The sequence below is a fragment of the Stegostoma tigrinum genome, chromosome 19 (genome assembly GCF_030684315.1).
Source record: "Stegostoma tigrinum isolate sSteTig4 chromosome 19, sSteTig4.hap1, whole genome shotgun sequence".
Classification (NCBI taxonomy): Eukaryota; Metazoa; Chordata; class Chondrichthyes; order Orectolobiformes; family Stegostomatidae; genus Stegostoma; species Stegostoma tigrinum.
This window is the reverse complement of record NC_081372.1, coordinates 33014410-33034113: the sequence shown is the minus strand read 5'-3', so window position 1 is coordinate 33034113 and position 19704 is coordinate 33014410. Positions and strand designations below refer to the sequence as shown.

The 19704-nt window shown below is 37.2% G+C and overlaps 1 protein-coding gene across 3 annotated transcripts in view; it reads right to left on the bottom strand.

Moving 5' to 3' along the window:
* Positions 1 to 19704, bottom strand: part of prex1 (phosphatidylinositol-3,4,5-trisphosphate-dependent Rac exchange factor 1) — a 288042-nt gene that overhangs the window by 69519 nt on the left and 198819 nt on the right. For all 3 annotated transcript variants that reach the window (XM_059652808.1, XM_048549909.2, XM_048549911.2), the window contains 6 exons: positions 18237 to 18340; positions 17991 to 18040; positions 16500 to 16575; positions 14333 to 14405; positions 12275 to 12417; positions 5426 to 5518 (listed from right to left, as the gene is read on the bottom strand). In XM_059652808.1, the coding sequence (XP_059508791.1) occupies positions 5426 to 5518; positions 12275 to 12417; positions 14333 to 14405; positions 16500 to 16575; positions 17991 to 18040; positions 18237 to 18340 (539 nt within the window). The remainder of the gene's footprint in view (positions 1 to 5425; positions 5519 to 12274; positions 12418 to 14332; positions 14406 to 16499; positions 16576 to 17990; positions 18041 to 18236; positions 18341 to 19704) is intronic.

The window sequence follows — 19704 nt, the reverse complement described above, 5'->3', positions numbered from 1 at the left end:
TAATTAGAAGAGTCAGTTGTTTTTATCTGGTGTGCACTCAATGAGCTGAAGGGCCTTTTTCTGTGCTGTCGACATCTATGTATCTATGGTGGATTAGTCACCAATAATGAGACTTTCTGACATTACATCTACTTCCAATTTATGATGTAAATAAAATAGAACAACAATAATAGCCAAAAAGGTTGATGCCTTTGAATCAAACTCTACACATGTAACAATACTAGAATATTTGCTCAAACTTTATGTCCCAAATCGGAACTTGACTTTTAAAATTCCTTTCATTGTATGCAGTTCCATAACAGAGCATCTGCAAATGCTGGCATTCTAGATAATGTTCATTGTATGAGGGAAACACAAAAGTTCAAACTAAACAGTGAGTTAGCAGGCTAGGAGCGTATTTTATGGTAAACAAGTTTATGTCCTCTTAATTCAAAACAAGCCTTTCATTTGAAAACCAACAATACTTTAATATGGAAAATCTGAAATGCAAACATGTAGTTTTAATTAAATTTGTTTTTAAAATGTTCTGAAAAATCTGATATCCTGGTTTACTGCAAGCACATCTGTTCAGCTTTTACTCAATAAGTCTGGTGCATGATAATGCAGTTGAGCCACTGTGACCAGCATCCTTAAAGGTTTTGTCATTTATTACTAGACTGGCAATTTGTGTTTAGTATTCTAGTCTCCTGTAAACTTCATTCACCACTTCCACAAGCACAGCTTTGAAAACAACCAAAAAAATTTTAACACTTAAGTTTCCCAAAAAATATTTTTAATCAGAAAATGTTCAGTAGAAAAGACACTGTGCACTTCCAGAGTTACTGGATTACACGTACATTCATTCCTGCTTAATGTATTGCATCTAACCAATGAGCTTTTATATGAATTTCCAATAGACTAAGTAATTGTTTACCAACAGGTAGTTGAATATCTAATTGAAAGTACTCCTATCAAACTAAAATGGTCAAGAATAAGTAATGGTTGTCTCATACAACTTAGGAAGGGAAGGCAATTAGGCCTTAAGCCTGCTCTGCCATTCAATAGGATCATAGGTGACCTGACTGTGGCTTCAACTCCACTTTTCTATTGCAAAACTACTTAACTCCCTTGTGAATCTACCCATCGGTGCCTTCAAAATATTAAATAATCCAACCCCTATTCTGGTTTCCTCTTGGGCAAAAAAATTCACAACCCACTCTTCCCAGAGTCTAAATATTTCTCTTCATCATATCTTAAACATTTTGAATTTTTAAACTACATTCCCTATTTCTAGGCTCTCCGGTAAGGGGATATCAATCTTTCAGCATCCACCATGTCAAGTCTCCTCATCATCTTGCAGATTTCAACAAGATCAGCTCTCATTCATTTAAAACACCAGTGGATATATTCCCGGTTCTTGGTAGTAAGTAAGGATACGTACATATATTACGCCTATTTCAACTCAACAAAATAGGTGTCAACTGTTTACCAGTTCCTTTCTCAGGACAATAACTGGCTGGTCAAGGCAATCTGCACGGTTCAAACATTATTCAAAGCTTTGCAGTTAATTGTTGGTCATCACCTATAACTGGTAGATTCTGCATGATAACGTGTCTACCTATCACCATTCACTTGCCAACCAATCAACATTCTCCTCATATACTGTACAAATGTTGTTTTCCATTTATATTGTTATTCTTATGAATTATCCGAATGAGTGCAAACTGGGTGCTCATGCTCCAATTCCTCATAGGATCATTTCCTCACCCTCGGGAATTAGTTCAGCGAACTTTCTCTGAATTCCTTCTAAAGCAATCATTCTTTCTTTAATAAGATGACCGAAACAATACAGCACAGCTTAGATATGTTCTCACCAATACCTGTACAACTTGCAAGAAATTAGGATATTCCATTTGTTTTCCTAATCACTTACTATACATGTATGCTATATTTTCTATTATTCACATTCCAGGACATCCAGGTTTCTCTATACTTTAGAGCTGAAATCTCTCTCCTTAAAGTAAAATGCTGCTTTTCTATTTTTCATGTTGAAGTGGACAAGTTCACACTTTCCTGCAATATACTCAACCTGACAATTTGTGCCCACTCACTTAAGCTATACAGTCCACATCTGCCTAATCTGGAAAAGTAAGGTTCTCAACAGTTTGAGCAATGTGAAGCTAGCTGTTTCATGCTGCTACGATTCAGAAACAACTTTGGTGATGAATTCACCGCTAAGAGGAAACCGCTATCAAGACATTTTGCCTATCATGGGTAAAAATGCTGTATGAATTTCACTGCCAATGTGATGCTAGATGTGTCGGTTGCATGTCTCAAAGACGTGAATCATATCAAAAAGCGTATCCCTTTGCCTATTCGCAACAAGCAGGGTACTTACTGCATCCAACCAATCCCCACTTGCAAAACCCAAACCAGTGCCCAATATCAGACGTGATTCCGTGATTGGACATTTGCTAAATAATTCTGAATGTGCAAATAATCATGCTGAAAACTGATTCTGGATTGTCAGTTGGGCTCCCTGTGTAACACATTGACATGAACTGGACTTCACCTTTACTGGAAGCTGTCTACATTAACACAGGGTCAGTTCTTGGCAGGAAGTAAAGATACATACATATACTATGCCTGTTTCAACTCAACAAGATCGGTGTCAACTATTTACCAGTTCTTTTCTTAGGACAAAGCCTTGGCCAGTCAGTTAATCTGCATGGTGCAAACTTTATTCAAAGCTTTTGCAGTTAATTGTTGGTCACCATCTACAACTGGTAGATTCTACATGATAATGTGTCTAGCTATCACCATTCACTTGCCAACCAATCAACATTCTCCTCACATACCATACAAATGTTGTTTTCCATTTACATTGTTGTTCTTGTGAATTATCCTAATAAGTGCAAAATGAAATGCTTTGACATAATGTATTTTTTCTGATCAACTCAAAATTTGCACCGAATTACTAAATATGGAATTGTTTCAATTTACACAAAATCTATGGTTGGTAAGACAAGTTGTCAGAATTGTTATTGTTCTGGTTAAAATATAACCAGGGCGAGAAAACGTATGCAGTGAGTGAATAGAAAATCCCTAGAAGCACTCCTGCTCTTTTTGTATTATAATGTGAGAGAATGATGTGTGGTGCTGGTGCAACAGAATTAAACAAATTTATTCATATTGATGTTTTACCGTGGAAATGCTATTATTATGATTGTTTCTGGCAATTCCACTTTCAAATAAACATGCACACTTGCAAGAAATTGCTGCTAACTAATGGAACTGCATTCTTACATTTGAAGAAGAATGCATTGAGGCTTAACCGTACATTTTTATGTTGAGTTGAACTGCAGCTTTGATACTGTATTCTGATGCCAAAAGACCACTATAACATTTCAAATGACTGACCTCCTCACACAAATTATAGCATGCCTAACGGAGTCATTGTATTACCATCGGTTGCCTACGACATTTTATAAGTTAAGGTGTATGACCATGCTTGACATGGTCCTCAATTTTTTTTGTATGTAACAACTTGATTTTTGAAATACTATCGACTATGAAAAACCAGACTAAACATGCACTAAATATTGGAACCCATATATCAATCTTGTTGGTTTAACTATGACCTATGATTGGTCAGGCAGCATATTTTAAGAGAAAAAAATTGGACAATTATAAATACGCTACATCTGTCTGGAGTTTGGAAAATATTAATCAATCAAGCAGCTCCTGTGCCTCTTTTTTTCTGTAACAGGATATTACACGAACTGCACATCTAACTCTAATCCGTTATGTTATAATACATTGACTTCTTGCTACAAATTGGGTCTGCCACATATGGATCATCAAAATAATGGCGACTTACTTTCTTTGGAATTTACTGAGACAATATAATCCAGGAGAATCATAAATATCCCACCGAAATGTGAACTATTGTCATCCACATGTGTGAGTCCTCCATTGCCCTATCCAATTTTTTGTGGGACACGCATATCATTAAATTGAAAAACTGTCTATTTTTGCTAGTGTAGACAGTCTATGCTCACTTCTGCACCAGACCATCTGCTGATGGATCTCTTGTTCATATTTTCTCTGAAAACTTGTCTATCCCAACATTACGCAGGCCACCTCATAGCTTCCATAGACTTTAGGGCATCCAGAGTATACTGTAAGCATTTGAACTCATACTAAGTCTCAACCAATCATCATCTATGTTTGCTGAGTTACACTGACCTCTGGTCTGACAGCACTCAGTTTTAAAACTTGCATCTTAGTTTTGCAATCCATCCTTGGCTTCATCCATCCCCATGTAATACCTTATGCTAAAACAAACATTTCACCCAATGCTCTGGAGCTGACTTATACGTCCTCAGCCACTTCCTTTCTTCGCACATTCTTCAGCCTCACAAATGTCTGAGACCTTAAAGTTGGGGAGTTTTTTTTTTGGATTTTACGTATCCCACACTTTCTTCACCTCACCTTCAAGGTCCAAGCTTTCAATAGACCAATCTCTAAACACTGAAACATGCTCACAAAGGCAAGATGCTAAACTAGCAAAGAGAACATAGAACATAACAGCCCTTCGGCCCTCGATGTTGCGCCAACCTGTGAACTAATCTAAGCCTATTCCCCTACACTATCCCATCATCATCCATATGCTTATCAAAGGACTGTTTAAGTGCCCTTAATGTGGCTGAGTTAACTACATTGGCAGGCAGGGCATTCCACACCCTTACCACTCTCTGAGTAAACAACCCGCCTCTGATATCTATCTTAAATCTATCAAGCCTCAATTTGCAGCTATGTCCCCTCGTACAAGCTGACATCATCATCCTCGGAAAAAGACTCTCACTGTCCACCCTATCTAATCCTCTGATCATCTTGGTCAGCTTTCCTGCTCCTCTGATGTTGCCTGGTCTGGGGTGTTCCGAGTTCCACACTGTGTTATCTCTGACTCCAGCAGCAGCAGCATCTCTAGGGAATATAGTGTTTGAAAACTCTCCTGCAAACCACGTTTGAATGTTTTACCATTTAAAACATACTAACTAAATACAAGCTATTATTGTTCTAGTGTTTTGGCTGCTTCAGCTTCAATCTTTCCTATGTCCTTTACGGCAGGAGAGTATTTGGCACTAAGCTCACGTTTTAGGAGTTTGGCTATAAAGCACTGGGTGGGGACGGAATCCAACCAATGCAATGGATATGTTACATTGCAGCGCATGAACATGTGAAGAATTTATTTAAGTTCTTGCACTTTTGCTCCACTGCCACATGGAAGAACAATATTTCAAGAGTTTTGTGAAGTGCCAGGCAATGCTGTATACTGCTCTGGGGCTATTTTTGTTTTAAGAAATAGGAACAACTGTAGGCCATTCTACTCTGCTCATTGGCTTTGAATTTCAATTCAGCAACAAAGAAAAACAGTAATTACCTCAGCAGAAGAGCCACTTTGTACAGATTTCACCACAATGACCTTATTTTTCTCTTCAATTTCAAATCCATAATTCTCTTCTTCAGGGAAAATCTAGGGTAACAAAATAGAATTAATTATACAACCATCCACAGCTTCCTGATTAACCTATACGGGAGTCAATACAAATCAATTGAAGTTTTTGAGAAGATGTGTTGGTCGGTTGTGAATGAGATTGTCGGGTTGCTTGCTGAGCTGGTGCGTATGATTGCAGACTTTTCGTCACCCTACTAGGTAACATCATCAGTGCGCCTCCGGTGAAGCGTTGGCATTCTGTCTCACTTGTTATTTAGTCACTAGACACAAATCACCCTACTGTACATCAGAGACATATCAGAGGTGACCACAAGACTACTCAGACCCTGAAGAATCAGAGTACCCTACAAACCGGCAACCACCTGCAACAGCTACTGACAAATGCAAAGGATCACATCCCACAACCAATAAAACTAATGTGATATACAAAATACCAAGCATGGGCTGTGAGAGACATTATATAGTCCATACTGGAAGAAAGCTGACAATAAGGATACATGAACGCCAACTAGCCAAAAGACACGTCCAATTCTCACTAGACACAATATGGATGGGCAAAGAAGGACACAGATTCAACTGGGACAACACATCCGTAATAGCACATGCCAGAGTAATGCCAGGAAATTCCTGGATGCCCGGCATTCCAACTGTAACTCTATCAACAAACAGATTGTACTGGACCAGATACACAAATCACTGAAAAAAACAGAACTGGAAGTAATGCCAAACAGCCCCGCAAACTGAGACGTATAAATAACAAGCAGGACAGAACACCAAAACTTCACTGGAGGCGCACTGATAATGTTACCTAGCAGAGTGACGAACCGTCTGCAATCAAACACACACCAGCTCAGCAAGCAAGTCTACAACACAAATCAGTTAAAATAGGAGACAGAACTGCAAAACCACAAAGTTCTAAAATTGATCAAAAGAGAGGCAGACATTTTGTGGATACATCAGAGCACATTCTAAAGAATAAAAAAAATTTGAAAAACTGTCCATGGTTAACTGCAAAGGCTAAACATACGATCAAACTTAAAGAAAAAGCATATAATTGTGCAAAGAATAGCGACAGGTCAGATGATTGGATAGAATATACAAAAACAATAAAGAATACCAAATTATTTGAGGGGAAAAAGTAAAAACAGATAGCAAGAGTTTTTTTTTGAAGGAAGAGAAGTTAACAAAGCGTGTATTGGTTTGTAGAAAGAGAGTATGGAAGATAAATAGTGGAAAATAAGGGAATGGCAGATGAAATGAGCAGGTGTCTTGCATTGGTCTTCGTTACAGGGGATACAAGTAACATCCCAGAAATAGTGACAAATGAGGAAATGAAAGAAAGGAACTCAAGAAAATCACCATCACCAGAGAAGTGGTTCTGATAAAATTGTTGCAACTGTGGGCTGACATGTGACCAAGTCTGACAGACTTCACCCCAGCATCTTAAATAAAGTGACTTTTGCAATGGTTGACACAATGGTTTTAATTTTTCAAAACTCACTCAATACAGGAAAATCCCGTTCAACTGGAAGATAGCAAATGTATCTCCTTTATTCAAAAATGAAGATAGACAGAAAGCAGGAAACTACAGGCCAATTGGCTTAACATCGGTCATATGGAAAAATGTTAGACGCTACTATGAAAGAAGTTATAACAGCTCACTTGCGTTAAGTTCAAGGTAATCAAGCAGAGTCAAGTAGTTAGGCCACATGTGGAAAACCGTGAACGATTTTGGGCCCCTTATCTAAAGGTATATTGGCACTGGAGGCAGTCCAGAGAAGGCTGATACCAGTATTGGAGGGATTTTCTAATGAGCAGAGGTTGAGTAGGTTGGGCCTTATTGAAGCACACAAGGTTCTTAGGGCACTTGACAGGATAGATGCAGAGAGATTGTTTCCGCTTTGGGAATGTCTAGGGTGAGAGAACACCTAGTCGGTATTAAACTAATAGGAGATCCTTGTATTACTTGGTCATTAATGGTTAGTCCTTTAACCCTATTTCCTTGCCTTCCAGTTTCTTTGTTGTCCTTCCTTTAGAAATACATATTGAATATAGTATTGCGGGTTGTGGATAATTCAGTTTATCTACAAAATTAAAGGGATTGCAAAAGCAATAACTTGTGACAAAAAGCAAAAATGTATAATGCTTCTGTAACACAGGGCATTGGTAAGACCACCTCTCAAATACTGTATGCAGTTTTGGTCTCCTTATTTAAACAAAGGCATAGACATATTGGAGAGGTTCAAAGGATGTGAGTTTGCTCGCTGAGCTGGAAGGTTAGTTTTCAGACGTTTCGTCACCATTCTAGGTAACATCATCAGTGAGCCTCCGGTGAAGCGCTGGTGTTATGTCCCGCTTTCTATTTATCTGTTTAGGTTTCCTTGGGTTGGTGATGTCATTTCCTGTTCTTTTTCTCAGAGGATGGTAGATTGGCTCCAACCCAAGGAAACCTAAACAGATAAATAGAAAGCGGGACATAACACCAGCGCTTCACCAGAGGCTCACTGATGATGTTACCTAGAATGGTGACGAAACGTCTGAAAACTAACCTTTCAGCTCAGCGAGCAAACTCACATCCAGAAACTCAACCTGAGCTACAAATCTTCTCAAAACTTGCAAGGTTAAAGGAGTTTGATACTGGCCTATGTTTATACGGGCAGGTTGCACTGAATGAAATTGTTTACGTTAGAGATATGAATGTAAAGGGTGATTTGATGCAAGTATATAAGATTCTGAATAGTCTTGACAAAGTAGACTTGGGAACAAAGTTTCATTTTGTAGCAAGCCCAGAGCTGGGGAAACCACTTTATAATTAGGGGTTATCCTTATAGGATTGGGATGAGGAGAACGTCTTCTTTCTCTCAGAGAGTTGCACAACTTTGAATTCTCTGCCTTGGAAGGAAGTAGAAATAAGGTCAAGGCAGTCGTAAATGGATTCTTGTTACATTAGGAATCAAAGGTTATCGGGGTAAATGGTGATTCAGAATTCAAAATACAAACAAATCAGCCATTACGGAATGACAGAACAGGCTCGATGGGTTGAATAGCCTTCTATTTCACCTGTTTGTAAGTGGCACGATGTAAGAGGATTCACACTCATCAGAAGCTATATTTTGTCAATACTTAAAAATACAATTAATCTTGATTATTTCCTGGATTTGAGCTAATACTGTACTCAACTTTAAGTGGGAACCATGAAGGCTACTGAATAATTTCTGGATGTCAAAAACTTTGAATATTAATGAAGACTTATAAAAATTTTAAAAAATTCATCCATGGATAATATTTATTGTCGATCACAATTTCCCATAGGGCAGTTAACAGTCAACTACATGGCTGTGGATCTGCAGTCACAAGTTGGTCAAATGAAGTAAAGAGCTCAAATTTCCTGTTAAAAGAGAAAAATGAGCCAGATGGATTTTTATTATAATTAATGGTGGCTGTTTGGTCCTTCTTAGATTAGATAAAGTTAAGTTAATGAAATTAAAGGGGAAAATTCAAATTCATCACTGCCAACATAAATTGTCATGGAAGTTGGACCTCACCAAAAAAATGCGTGACAACATTTCTGTCACTGGAACTCTTTTGATTTTGGAAATCAAAACAGAACTGTTTGAATTGAAAATGGATTCATGATTGAGTGCTCATATTAAGTAAAATATTTCCAAAATGAGCCATTGACAAAAGCTTAAATGTTTCATGTGAGGATTGGATAAAAAGCAGCATTAACCTCAGAATTTGGCAAAGTATTAGAAGCTCCATTCCTAAATGCACTCCTATCCAAGGATTCCCAACACACCTTATGTGTAATTTTATTTGGAGAATTTAACTTGATGACCAATGAAATGGAAATATTTTATGTGATGACAAAGAGAATCCAACTGGCATCAAACGATAAGAAGCAAAGACAATATCAGTGCTCAAAACATGACAAGTAAGTCACATTAATCAGACCAGTTTTGATGTGGGTATGTTAACTGAACTTTAAATGCACTTTGAAGAAGCATAAAAGCAATTAACAACTTTGATGTTACAAAAGAATATACTACCTTGACAAAATCATCTTCACTTAAGATGGCTATTTCAACAGCCTTTGTCCAAATGGCTATTATTCATGTGTGAGCATAAATATCAGTGATCCATGACTAAACCTATTTGCATAGCACAGTTAATGTAATAAAACATCCCAAGACATTTGACAGTGGCATTATAAAACAAGATAGTAGACTGTAGAAGGAAATATTAGTGGAGACAGCCAAAGCAAGGTCAAATAGGTAGGCTTTAAGGAGTGTCGCTATGCAGCTGACAGCACACTTACCAATTATGGCAAGATTAAAAGTAAAACAGTTAAGATGCTGGAAATCTGAATCAAACACAAAAATTGCTGGAGAAACTCAGCAAGTTTGGCAGCATATATGGAGACAGAAACAGAGTTGATGTTTCGAGACTGGTATGGCTATTCTGAAGAAAGGACATTAGTGACTCAGATGGGATTTTACAACAATTGGCATTGATAATGTGGTCAACACTGGGCTAGCTTTTCAATGAAGATCTGGCTAGATGAGTAAATGTTTCTCACCACAAGTGAAGTTATCTGGAAATTGCAAGGAATATTACAACATTATTTTTGGTGAAAAATGTAACACAAAAAAAATTATGTACAATTAAAAAATATCACCACAAATAACTCTATCCATATAATGTTACATTCATTTTAACTCCCTGTAACAATGTGGGAGCGAATGAATTACAACTCAAAGCTCACAGATTACAAAATTCAGATCTAGTATAAACTCAATCAATCAGTTTACCTATATACTGTATCATCAATGAAGCCAAATACACAATAATAGTGCACCATTTGTCCACTGACAACTGTAATGTCTATTTTGTTAATAGTGGGCAAGCTCATTTTTGTTCTGGTATAGTACATCAAGAGCAAAGCTTATTGATCAGTCAGTCAGTTTTCAACCTTGGTTGGAAATTCACCCCTTCCTACCCATCTAAACATAACAGCATATGAGATTTGGTTCATTATTCCATGCTTTGATTTATTTATACATTTGGAAAACATCATAAAAGTCTTCTTGTTGGCTCACTGAATAATTACATGATAAGCATAGTAATAGCACAAAGGTCAGGACATTTTCAGGTTTCAATCTGTTATCTATTAACAGCTGCTTATTTCCAATAATTTTGCTCATTATAGGAAACACATGACATCATTGCTTGGGCAAAAAAGAGAGAAGGAATTACAATGGGTGATCCTTGTGCTAAACACCAATCACAGAGGGAGGAAATCAACAAATTTACATGGAATTTCTGCACAAAATACACTACCTCATCAGGGGTGAAACTTGTAGAGCTCTACTCCACCGTCAGTCATTGCCTCATGAGGAAAGCAGATTGAAAAATGAATACTGCATGTAATTTGGAAGTAGAAATTGTGTACCTTGAAATAGTCCTCAATAGATTTTGGCAAAGAAAGGGAGCATGCAACATCACATATACCAATACTATTTTCAGGTAAACCAAGTGATAGAGATAAATGTTGAAAGTCTGAAATCTTTGACTAAGTCTTATCGTTACAGTCAAAAAACATAGTTCAGCGAGCAATAAAATCTATCCTCAAATCATTCGACAACAAAATATATTTCAACATTTGTTCAGTGAAATTGAAACTGGTGACCATAGCCCTATCCACTCTACCGTACATCAAGACCAATACTCCTGGATAAAGAACACAATCACTGCTTTCTGGAACGGCTCGAAGAATAACGACAATGTCATCCAGACCAAAAATTACGAGCATTTTAGACTTTCAGACCACCCTGAATTGTTCACATTTCCCTCCAGAATATCACTGTCACATGCTTTGACAGGGGGAGGAAGTATCAATTTTCTGTACTGTGCAGTAGTCACTTTGAGAATTAGGGCCTGGGTTTTCTGCAGATCAGGTAGTAATTATGCCACCATTAAGAGAGAGAAAAAGAGCAGGAGAGAGCGGGAGACAGCCAGAGAGAGCCGGACAGACAGAAACAGAAAGAGAGAGAACAAGTGCCAGAGAGATAAAATGAGCACCAGGCTGAAAAAGATCAGAGACAGAAAGAAAGAAGTGCCAGGGAAAGAGAAAAGAAACAGAGTACTGGAGGGAGTGCCACAGAGCCAAGAGGTAAAAAAAGTGAGCAAGGCAGAGAATGAGATAGAATGTGCGCCACAGCCACAGAGAAGAAGAGCATGCAAGAGAGAGCAAGAAAGTGAGAAAACGTGCAAGAGAGGAAGATGAAGTGCATGCACCAGAGAGGGAAAAAGAACTGCCAGTGATAGAGAGAGAGGGGATTAAAAGAGAGAGAAAATATTATTAGTCTGTTCTTGTAAGTAGCACAATGCAGGAAGGGAAGGAACAAAAAGGCATTGTAATGTGAAAGAAAAATCAACAGGATTCAGCTCACCAGGGGAAAAAGACAAGGACTCATGTCTTCATTTAAACGCAAATCAAGAAATGAAAGATAAATGTCCATTAGCTTTCCATCTAACCAAATGAAAGGCATCTAAAATTTGCTTGTCATTTATATAATATTATATTTGTGTTAAAATTCAAAGTCAACATTTACACACTTACAAAGTATTGAATAAATTACCATTCCTCCTATTAACCTAATTTGAAGAAAGCATTTCATTCAGATTTCTGGAATCAATGTTCTGCAAGTAACGTTGCATAACACCATGGAAAGACTCCTGCTTCAAATGTAGAAAGCATCACTTTGTGCTTACCAAAAGGGATTTAACAACAATGTTTTCAACCAATCTGAAGTCATTCCGCAACTGTTTGCTTTTGGAGCTGGTCCCTTCCATTTCTTCATCAGCATACAGGCGAAAAAATTGGGACTCATCCTTGAATTCACTTTTCTCTAGCACTGATAAAAGTTAAAATTTATGTCAAATGCAGCAAAAGTAAAACCACATTACCTTACAAAAACAAACATCTTCTCAAAATTATGATAAATATATTGATACACAATTACTTTTTCATGTTGACATCAGCAAATTTTAGCATTTATGAATTCAAACTGTTACCAGTGAGGAAAACTCAGTGAAAATCTAACACCCGCTACAAATAGTATGAATAATTCACTTGTCAACACGTTTGCCTTCATTGTGAACTACAACAATAAATGAAAATTAGCTTAGAAGGTGTCTGTGAAAAGCCAAGAAAATTGTTGCATTGATATCCAGTTCATTTTGAGCTAAAAATGAACCAGTTTGTCTTTGACACAACATCTAAATTCACCCAAATAAAATGAGTCAGTTGTTTGCTAAACATCAAATGACCACAAAAATTTGGGAAATGATAATTGTTTACAATCTAGAACCATCAATAATTTGTAAATAACATATTTTTCCGCAGGACTTGAAATATGCAGTTTTCCTTCCAGCTGTCCAATTTATTTTTTAGGTCAAGTCAATTTTTGGTCAAGTGGTGAAGGGATATTTCATTGTTATCAATAATAGTTAATAATGACACACACACACATTTTACTGCAGGATTATGGTTGGACCAGGTTAGTACTATGCACAGTGTCATTACACCATGGTTTAAGAAATTAGGAAATGGCGAAAATGGGCAAGTGGGAATATTATAAATAGTTAACAAACCACAAATTTCACTGATCATCACTGTTCCAAGGAGAGATAGAGACAGAATGTATATTTTTAAATGAATATGCATGACCTCACAGATAAATCTAACATAATAAAGTGTGAAGCTGGATGAACACAGCAGGCCAAGCAGCATCTCAGGAGCACAAAAGCTGACGTTTCGGGCCTAGACCCTTCATCATCTGATCAAGGGTCTAGGCCCGAAACGTCAGCTTTTGTGCTCCTGAGATGCTACATGGCCTGCTGTGTTCATCCAGCTTCACACTTTATTACCTTGGATTCTCTAGCATCTGCAGTTCCCATTATCACAGATAAATCTAACAGCAGATTTCACAGAAACTAGGCAATGCCCCAAAAGTTCCTTCCAATTTATTAACCAAAGAAAGGTGCAAAAAATTTGTTTAAGTTCCCAGTCAAGCTAGTGACTACAAATGACCCAGCAGTTCAAATACATGGTCATTGAAAATTAGAAATGGCTGGAAGCAAAAGCAGTAACAAAGATCTATTTAACACTCATCCTGCAATTTTATTGAATGCTTCCAAAATCAATGCTGTTTTCTAAGCTCCCAAAAGAACATTGGGTTTGAACATTTTGAGAACATAATTAGACATGATTAGGAGGGAAATGGGAAGGAAAAGACACAAAACAACCCCAACCAAACTCTTCCCAGCCCAACCAATGACCCCCTCACCCCACCCAAACCCCTCTCCATCGGAGTTCTTCTGCACAACTGTGGAGGTCAACTGAGAAAGTCAGTTCTGTGATTGATATGATTCAACTAAACAATGTTGTTATAAAACAAACAGCAGCAGGTCCTGGAGATCTGAAACAAAAACAGAAATTGCTGGTGAAACTCAACAAGTCTGGCAGCATCAGTGGTTCTGATGAAGAGCCACCAAACCTGAAACATTACATCTGTTTTCTCCCCATAAATGCTGCCAGACCTGCTGAGTTTTGCCAACATATTCTGTTGTTGTAACTGATTTTGTTTTTTTAAGAAAAGATGGGGCAATGTTTTGTGATCAAATTATGAAACATTAAAAATCTGCAATGTACAGAAGAGACTGCAGGACAGTTTAAATACTAACTTCCAACTTAATTATGAATAAATCACAACTATCACACTGAAATTACATTTGAAAAAAGTTTTTTTTGTTTCTTTGATTGATTACCATGATGCATGAAGCCATTATTACACAGTCCAACGCCAAGGGTGACCGCTTCCTCTCTGGTCTGGCAGTCGCCCTAGCAATAAAGAGACATTTTTACACCTAAAAAAAGAGATTTCCTTTCAAAAACAACTGCTTGTGATTGCAAGTCTAAATTTAGACAGTGCTCTTTGTTACAAACAATAATCTCAACGAAAATGGCAAGAATCTCCATTGATGTTTTAAAATAGCAAATCTCAAGTTATGAATACTCACAAAGGAAGCCAGGACAACAAAGAACACGTCTGGAGGCAATTATCTAAAGTTCACTCACAACCATAGTATCAGCCATAAACAAATGACTTCAGTTAAAACAGCTGACTTACATTTTGGTTTCTGATGCAAAGTTTATTTTTAAGCAGTAGACACCAAGCTTTACAGAAGTACCACAAACAGTCCTTCTCTGAACATGAAGTCAGTATCTTATCAGTAAATTGTTCAAAAAAAGATACACAGGCAATTTGGTGGTTGCTATCAGCATTTATTCCCTGAAGTCATCAGAATTTCGTAGAAAACTAACTTGGGGCACAAATGTCACACTTGACTATTGTTAACTTTGACCACGGCATGAAAGAGGATAATTCCAGTTTCTGACAACATCACGTTAGAAAAGGCTGAGACCAGTTCTCGATTTTTTTTCCTTTCATACCTCATCCCTTCATGAGTCATGACAGAACTGGACTACAATTGAAAGTATTGCTCCTCAGATGTGCAATGATTACTAATGTCCTAAATTTTCTTTAAAAAGCAGCTAGAAGCATACTGGGACTTAATGTGGTAGTCAACACAAGTTGATTTATCACTGAAATATCTGTAACACAGCAAAACTCCCTTATGTGCATCCTTTTATATTAACAATAGTGTGTACCAAGTCACCTCAAGCAAGGTAAAAGTCGCTAGCATTTAAAATGCTAGTCAGTTCAAAAGTAGCTCTGAAACATGCAGAAAAATGTAATGATAAACTGTACCATCAGTCGCCCAAACTCAGTCTTTACTGAGAAGTCAAGCCCATAACAATTTCCATGTGTCAGTCAAGCTGCGTGAGATAGATTCCTAGCCAAAAATGAAAAGGGGTAAATGTGAAAAGTTTACCCTGGCCTCTCATGCAAACCTCTTGATGATAGGAATGGATCTGCTTTGCCTGAAGGTTGGAAGTGGCCAACTGCCCATCTCACTGTTGAAGAATGTACAGCAGAACAAGAGGCAGAGACAAAAAATATATATACTTGCAGCCAACATTTTACAAAGGGTTGCCAAGCCCCGTGGGATCAAACTGATAGCAGATTAAATTAATACGTGCACCTTAACAATTGAGACCCACCATGATGAGCACTCAGTGGTGCAGAGTCAAATCTGTAAAGACACTCAATGAGGGCTACATTCAGAATACACTCATTTATAGGATATAATCCTACAAAATTTTAACTAATTATGATTCCAGAAAATATGCAAGAAATTAGAAAATACTTTATCTGGGTGTTTTACTGTAGGTGACTTTCTCACGCTTGTAAGCTTTGCAACATAACTCATCCTCAACAAACCCAATGCCCACATAATGTCAGCACACTCAAGAGGCTGCAGAGTCAAGCTGCTCAAACTGGTAACTTAGGGGAAAAAATGCAAATTCCAAAGCAAATTTCCAAAAATACAAAGATAATGAGACAATCTGACAGCAGTCAACAGCATTATCAAATGGAATTTAGGGACTGAAAAAGAAACAACAAAATGAACCAGAATAAAGAACAAAGAGATAAATATACGAACAGGAGGATTAGATTAAAATGGAAAGGAGAGAGACAAAGGAAAAGAAAAAGCCCAATAATTATGAACTAAGATTCGAGGGTTTTAACTGTCTTCCTCGAGTATGGTTGTGCCATTAAACTTGCTGTGGTATAGCTTTCCAGTTGGCACTAGTTAAGCTTCACACCTTCTGTGATCCACAGCTAACTTTATAAGCGAGTCTGTATCCCATTATTTGACAGCAACAGTGTGCCAAAATATCAGTCTTTATGTATTACAATCTGAACTATTTTATTGAGTACAATACTTCAGCATACTGAAACAAGAGGAAAAGTAAACAAAAACAGATCGCAACAGCGCATCTATCTTGTCCTCTCTCAGTATTTCTGACCTGCATGAGGAGCCAGTCAACCAACTTGCTTGCTGGCACCACAGACTTGTAGGTTTTCAGGTGATGATCTCGATCTCTGCATTTAATGCAAAACATGATGATTTTTCATATATTAGTACCGGCAATTTGTTCACCAATATTAATATGTTTTCCTTTAAATGGAAAAATAAATTTATACGTTTTAACTATTAATGCACTTGAAATTGTTTACAGGATCCAAAACTTCATATATTTCAACACACAAGAAATGAAAAGTTATTGAACTAACACCAAGCGGCAAGTTTTAAACCTATTGGAAACCATAGTACAAAATATGCTGCTATGTCAACAATACAATCAAAGAGAGAGATATAAACTATTTGTTTCTTCAAGGCTCCAGTTTTCAGTTAAAACTTAATTCCTACAATGTTTTTGAATTAGATCCAATATGAAAATTACTTTTTAGAAATTCAAATAATGTGACCAAAAACTGTTGCCGTTTTTCATTAAAACTTCTGGAAAGAAGGTGTCAAATGGTGTTTGAAGAAAACATTTTTAGAGAAATCATGCCAATGATAACATCTTTTCAGCTTCATTAAATTATGTTATAATGTTTATTTTCCTTGATAATGAAATAAAACTATTGAACAACATGTGGAGGTAACATGGCAAAATGCAAAATGAAACCTCCTGTGACTAAGTTACAGACCCTGCTTAATGAAAGGACTTTACCAAATAAAAAGCTTGAGTACAACACACAACTACTGTCACCTTTGAATTTGTCAAGAAATTTGCAGAAATGGTCAAAGTGCTATAGTTCAGCATATATGACATCGGCTTTAACTCACTTAAAATGGAGTGTAGCTTATTTTGTTTCATTTGTCCATGTCTTCAGTTGGCCCCTAATTAATAAAACTGTACTTTTGAGGAAATCATTGTTTAATTCATAGAAAACCTATCCAAGTTGTTGCAACAATGCATTCTTGACACCTCATGCCTCCAAAGAAACAAAACAATTCATAAGAGAAATGACTTGGCTAAATTGGATGCCTGGTAATTATACATGAGTTTCAGGAGCATGCTCAGTATTTATGATTTGCAAAAAGGACAATACTTGGATGACAATTTGAATCACAAAAATGCAAAAAGTCAGTTTTTTAATTACACTTGGGGTACAGTTGACGTTTTCCTCAAATACCATTTGACACTTTCTTCCCCACTGCATTATGACATTTTTAAGTTTCATCTTCATGCACAAATGTAATGCACAGATGAAAAGAAATTCTCGCAATTGTGAAACCTCTTTAATACCAAGGCAAAACTCAAAATAGAAAGTTCATCAGTCATACACAAATGATGAAAGCAATGTACTGAGGATATGAAATAATATACAATGATACCTTATAAAATACAAGAATATCGCATAACATTGAAGCTGTTATTTTCTTTCACTCCATGAATGATAGAAGTTCATGAAGTCAAAATAATAACACTGAAAGAGTTACAACTTACTTGACCACAGGATTGAAGAGGCAATGTAATCGACAATACAACCTTACACCCTGTAAAGAAAAGTGTAATATTATTTATTTGAAAAATTAATGCATGCTTCCCTTAGTAATATTCAAAAATTCTCTCTCTTTATCCAACATTTGCCAAATGAAATTATTTTACAAGTTCCTTCAACACATCATGCAATTGCCACAGGGCTAAGGAAGTCTATTCAGCGAAACTGAATCTAAAGTAAAAGAGCAATACCTTAGACATGATATCTTCCATCTCACTTCGAGGTTTGTAGGTTCCATCATCGTACCGAAACCTATACAGTACCATCTCATTTTTGAAATGGTGTTTGTCAGAAACTGAAAAACAGAAATGTCCATCAGGAATTATGTGAGAGCGGCATAAAGACATGTAATGCAAACCATTTTAAAAATGGAATACTAATGAATTAATGACATGAACTTCTTGAAATAAGAATACATACTAAACTCTGCTGCTATGTTTTAAGAATTCACAGAAATATAAACTAAGTTCCTAATAGGGCCAAGGGTGAAGTAGTCCATTTCAATACGAGGAAGAAGGAGATTGTAAGCTATTTTGATAACAGTAATCTAAATGGGTAGTGGCGACAAAGGATTGCAAAGTGCACATGCACGAATGACAAATTAGTGACTTATTAATAAGGACATTAAAAAGCATACAAAACGCTGAAGTTCATTCGAGAGGGATAGAACTGAAAAGCAGTAAATTAATTAAACTAGTACAGAAGCCTGGTTAGGCCACACCAAATCCTGAGTGGATGAGGTGGGATAGGAGCTGAGGAGGTTAGCCAGGTCCAGTAAGGTTGGGCCAGAGAAGGTTAGGGAGTGGTAGGGACTATTCAGATATGGTCTCCCAGTTTTAAATTGTTTAGTATCTCCCTCCAAGCAAGTGCCACAAATCTTTAGCAAATCTCCGGCTTTAGCTCTGGGTTAGACACTTGGAGAGGGTCACAGAGAGCAAGGGAAATTGCCCATCAGAAGTTCAACCTTCTCGGGTAATTACCACATTGTTGTGCATATCAAGGAGTCCATGATGCACTGCTTCAGTCATTGACTTTGTCCCCACCTATCTGAAGACTAGAAGACTTGGGACCAATGTTTCACCACCATAGTCATTAAAAATTGCTGAGGCAGAGGTGCCTCAAATTAAGCCAAGGCCAAATTAAATGGGCCTGCCTTAGCCTCAATAGCAAAAGCACTGAAAGAAAGCAGACAGAGTGAATACACGCTGTACTGACTATGTACAGCTTTGAAATGGACATATGAACATACGAACAAGCACAAGAACTGGGCTAGGAAAAGATTATTAGCACCCCTCTGCTCTGCCATTTGACAAGATTATGGCTGATATCACTGTGGCATCAACTGCATGCTTTTGTCGACCCCAAAAACCACTGACTGCCTTGTCTATGAAGAAACCATGTAACTCAGCCTTACAAGTTTGCAACAGCCCTGCCTCCAATCCTTTCCAGTAAAGAGAAATTCAGAGGTTAACAACTTCTTGAGAACAATAGCATTCTCATAACTCTTAAATAGGAAACAAGACTACAAGGAATTAACAATATATCATCAGTTCACTGATGTTATTTTACCAGCTGCAGATCATTTTAACAAAGACATGTATGAGGAGCAGGAGTAGGCCATTCAAACTCTTGGTCTTTACCATCTTTCAATAAGATCTT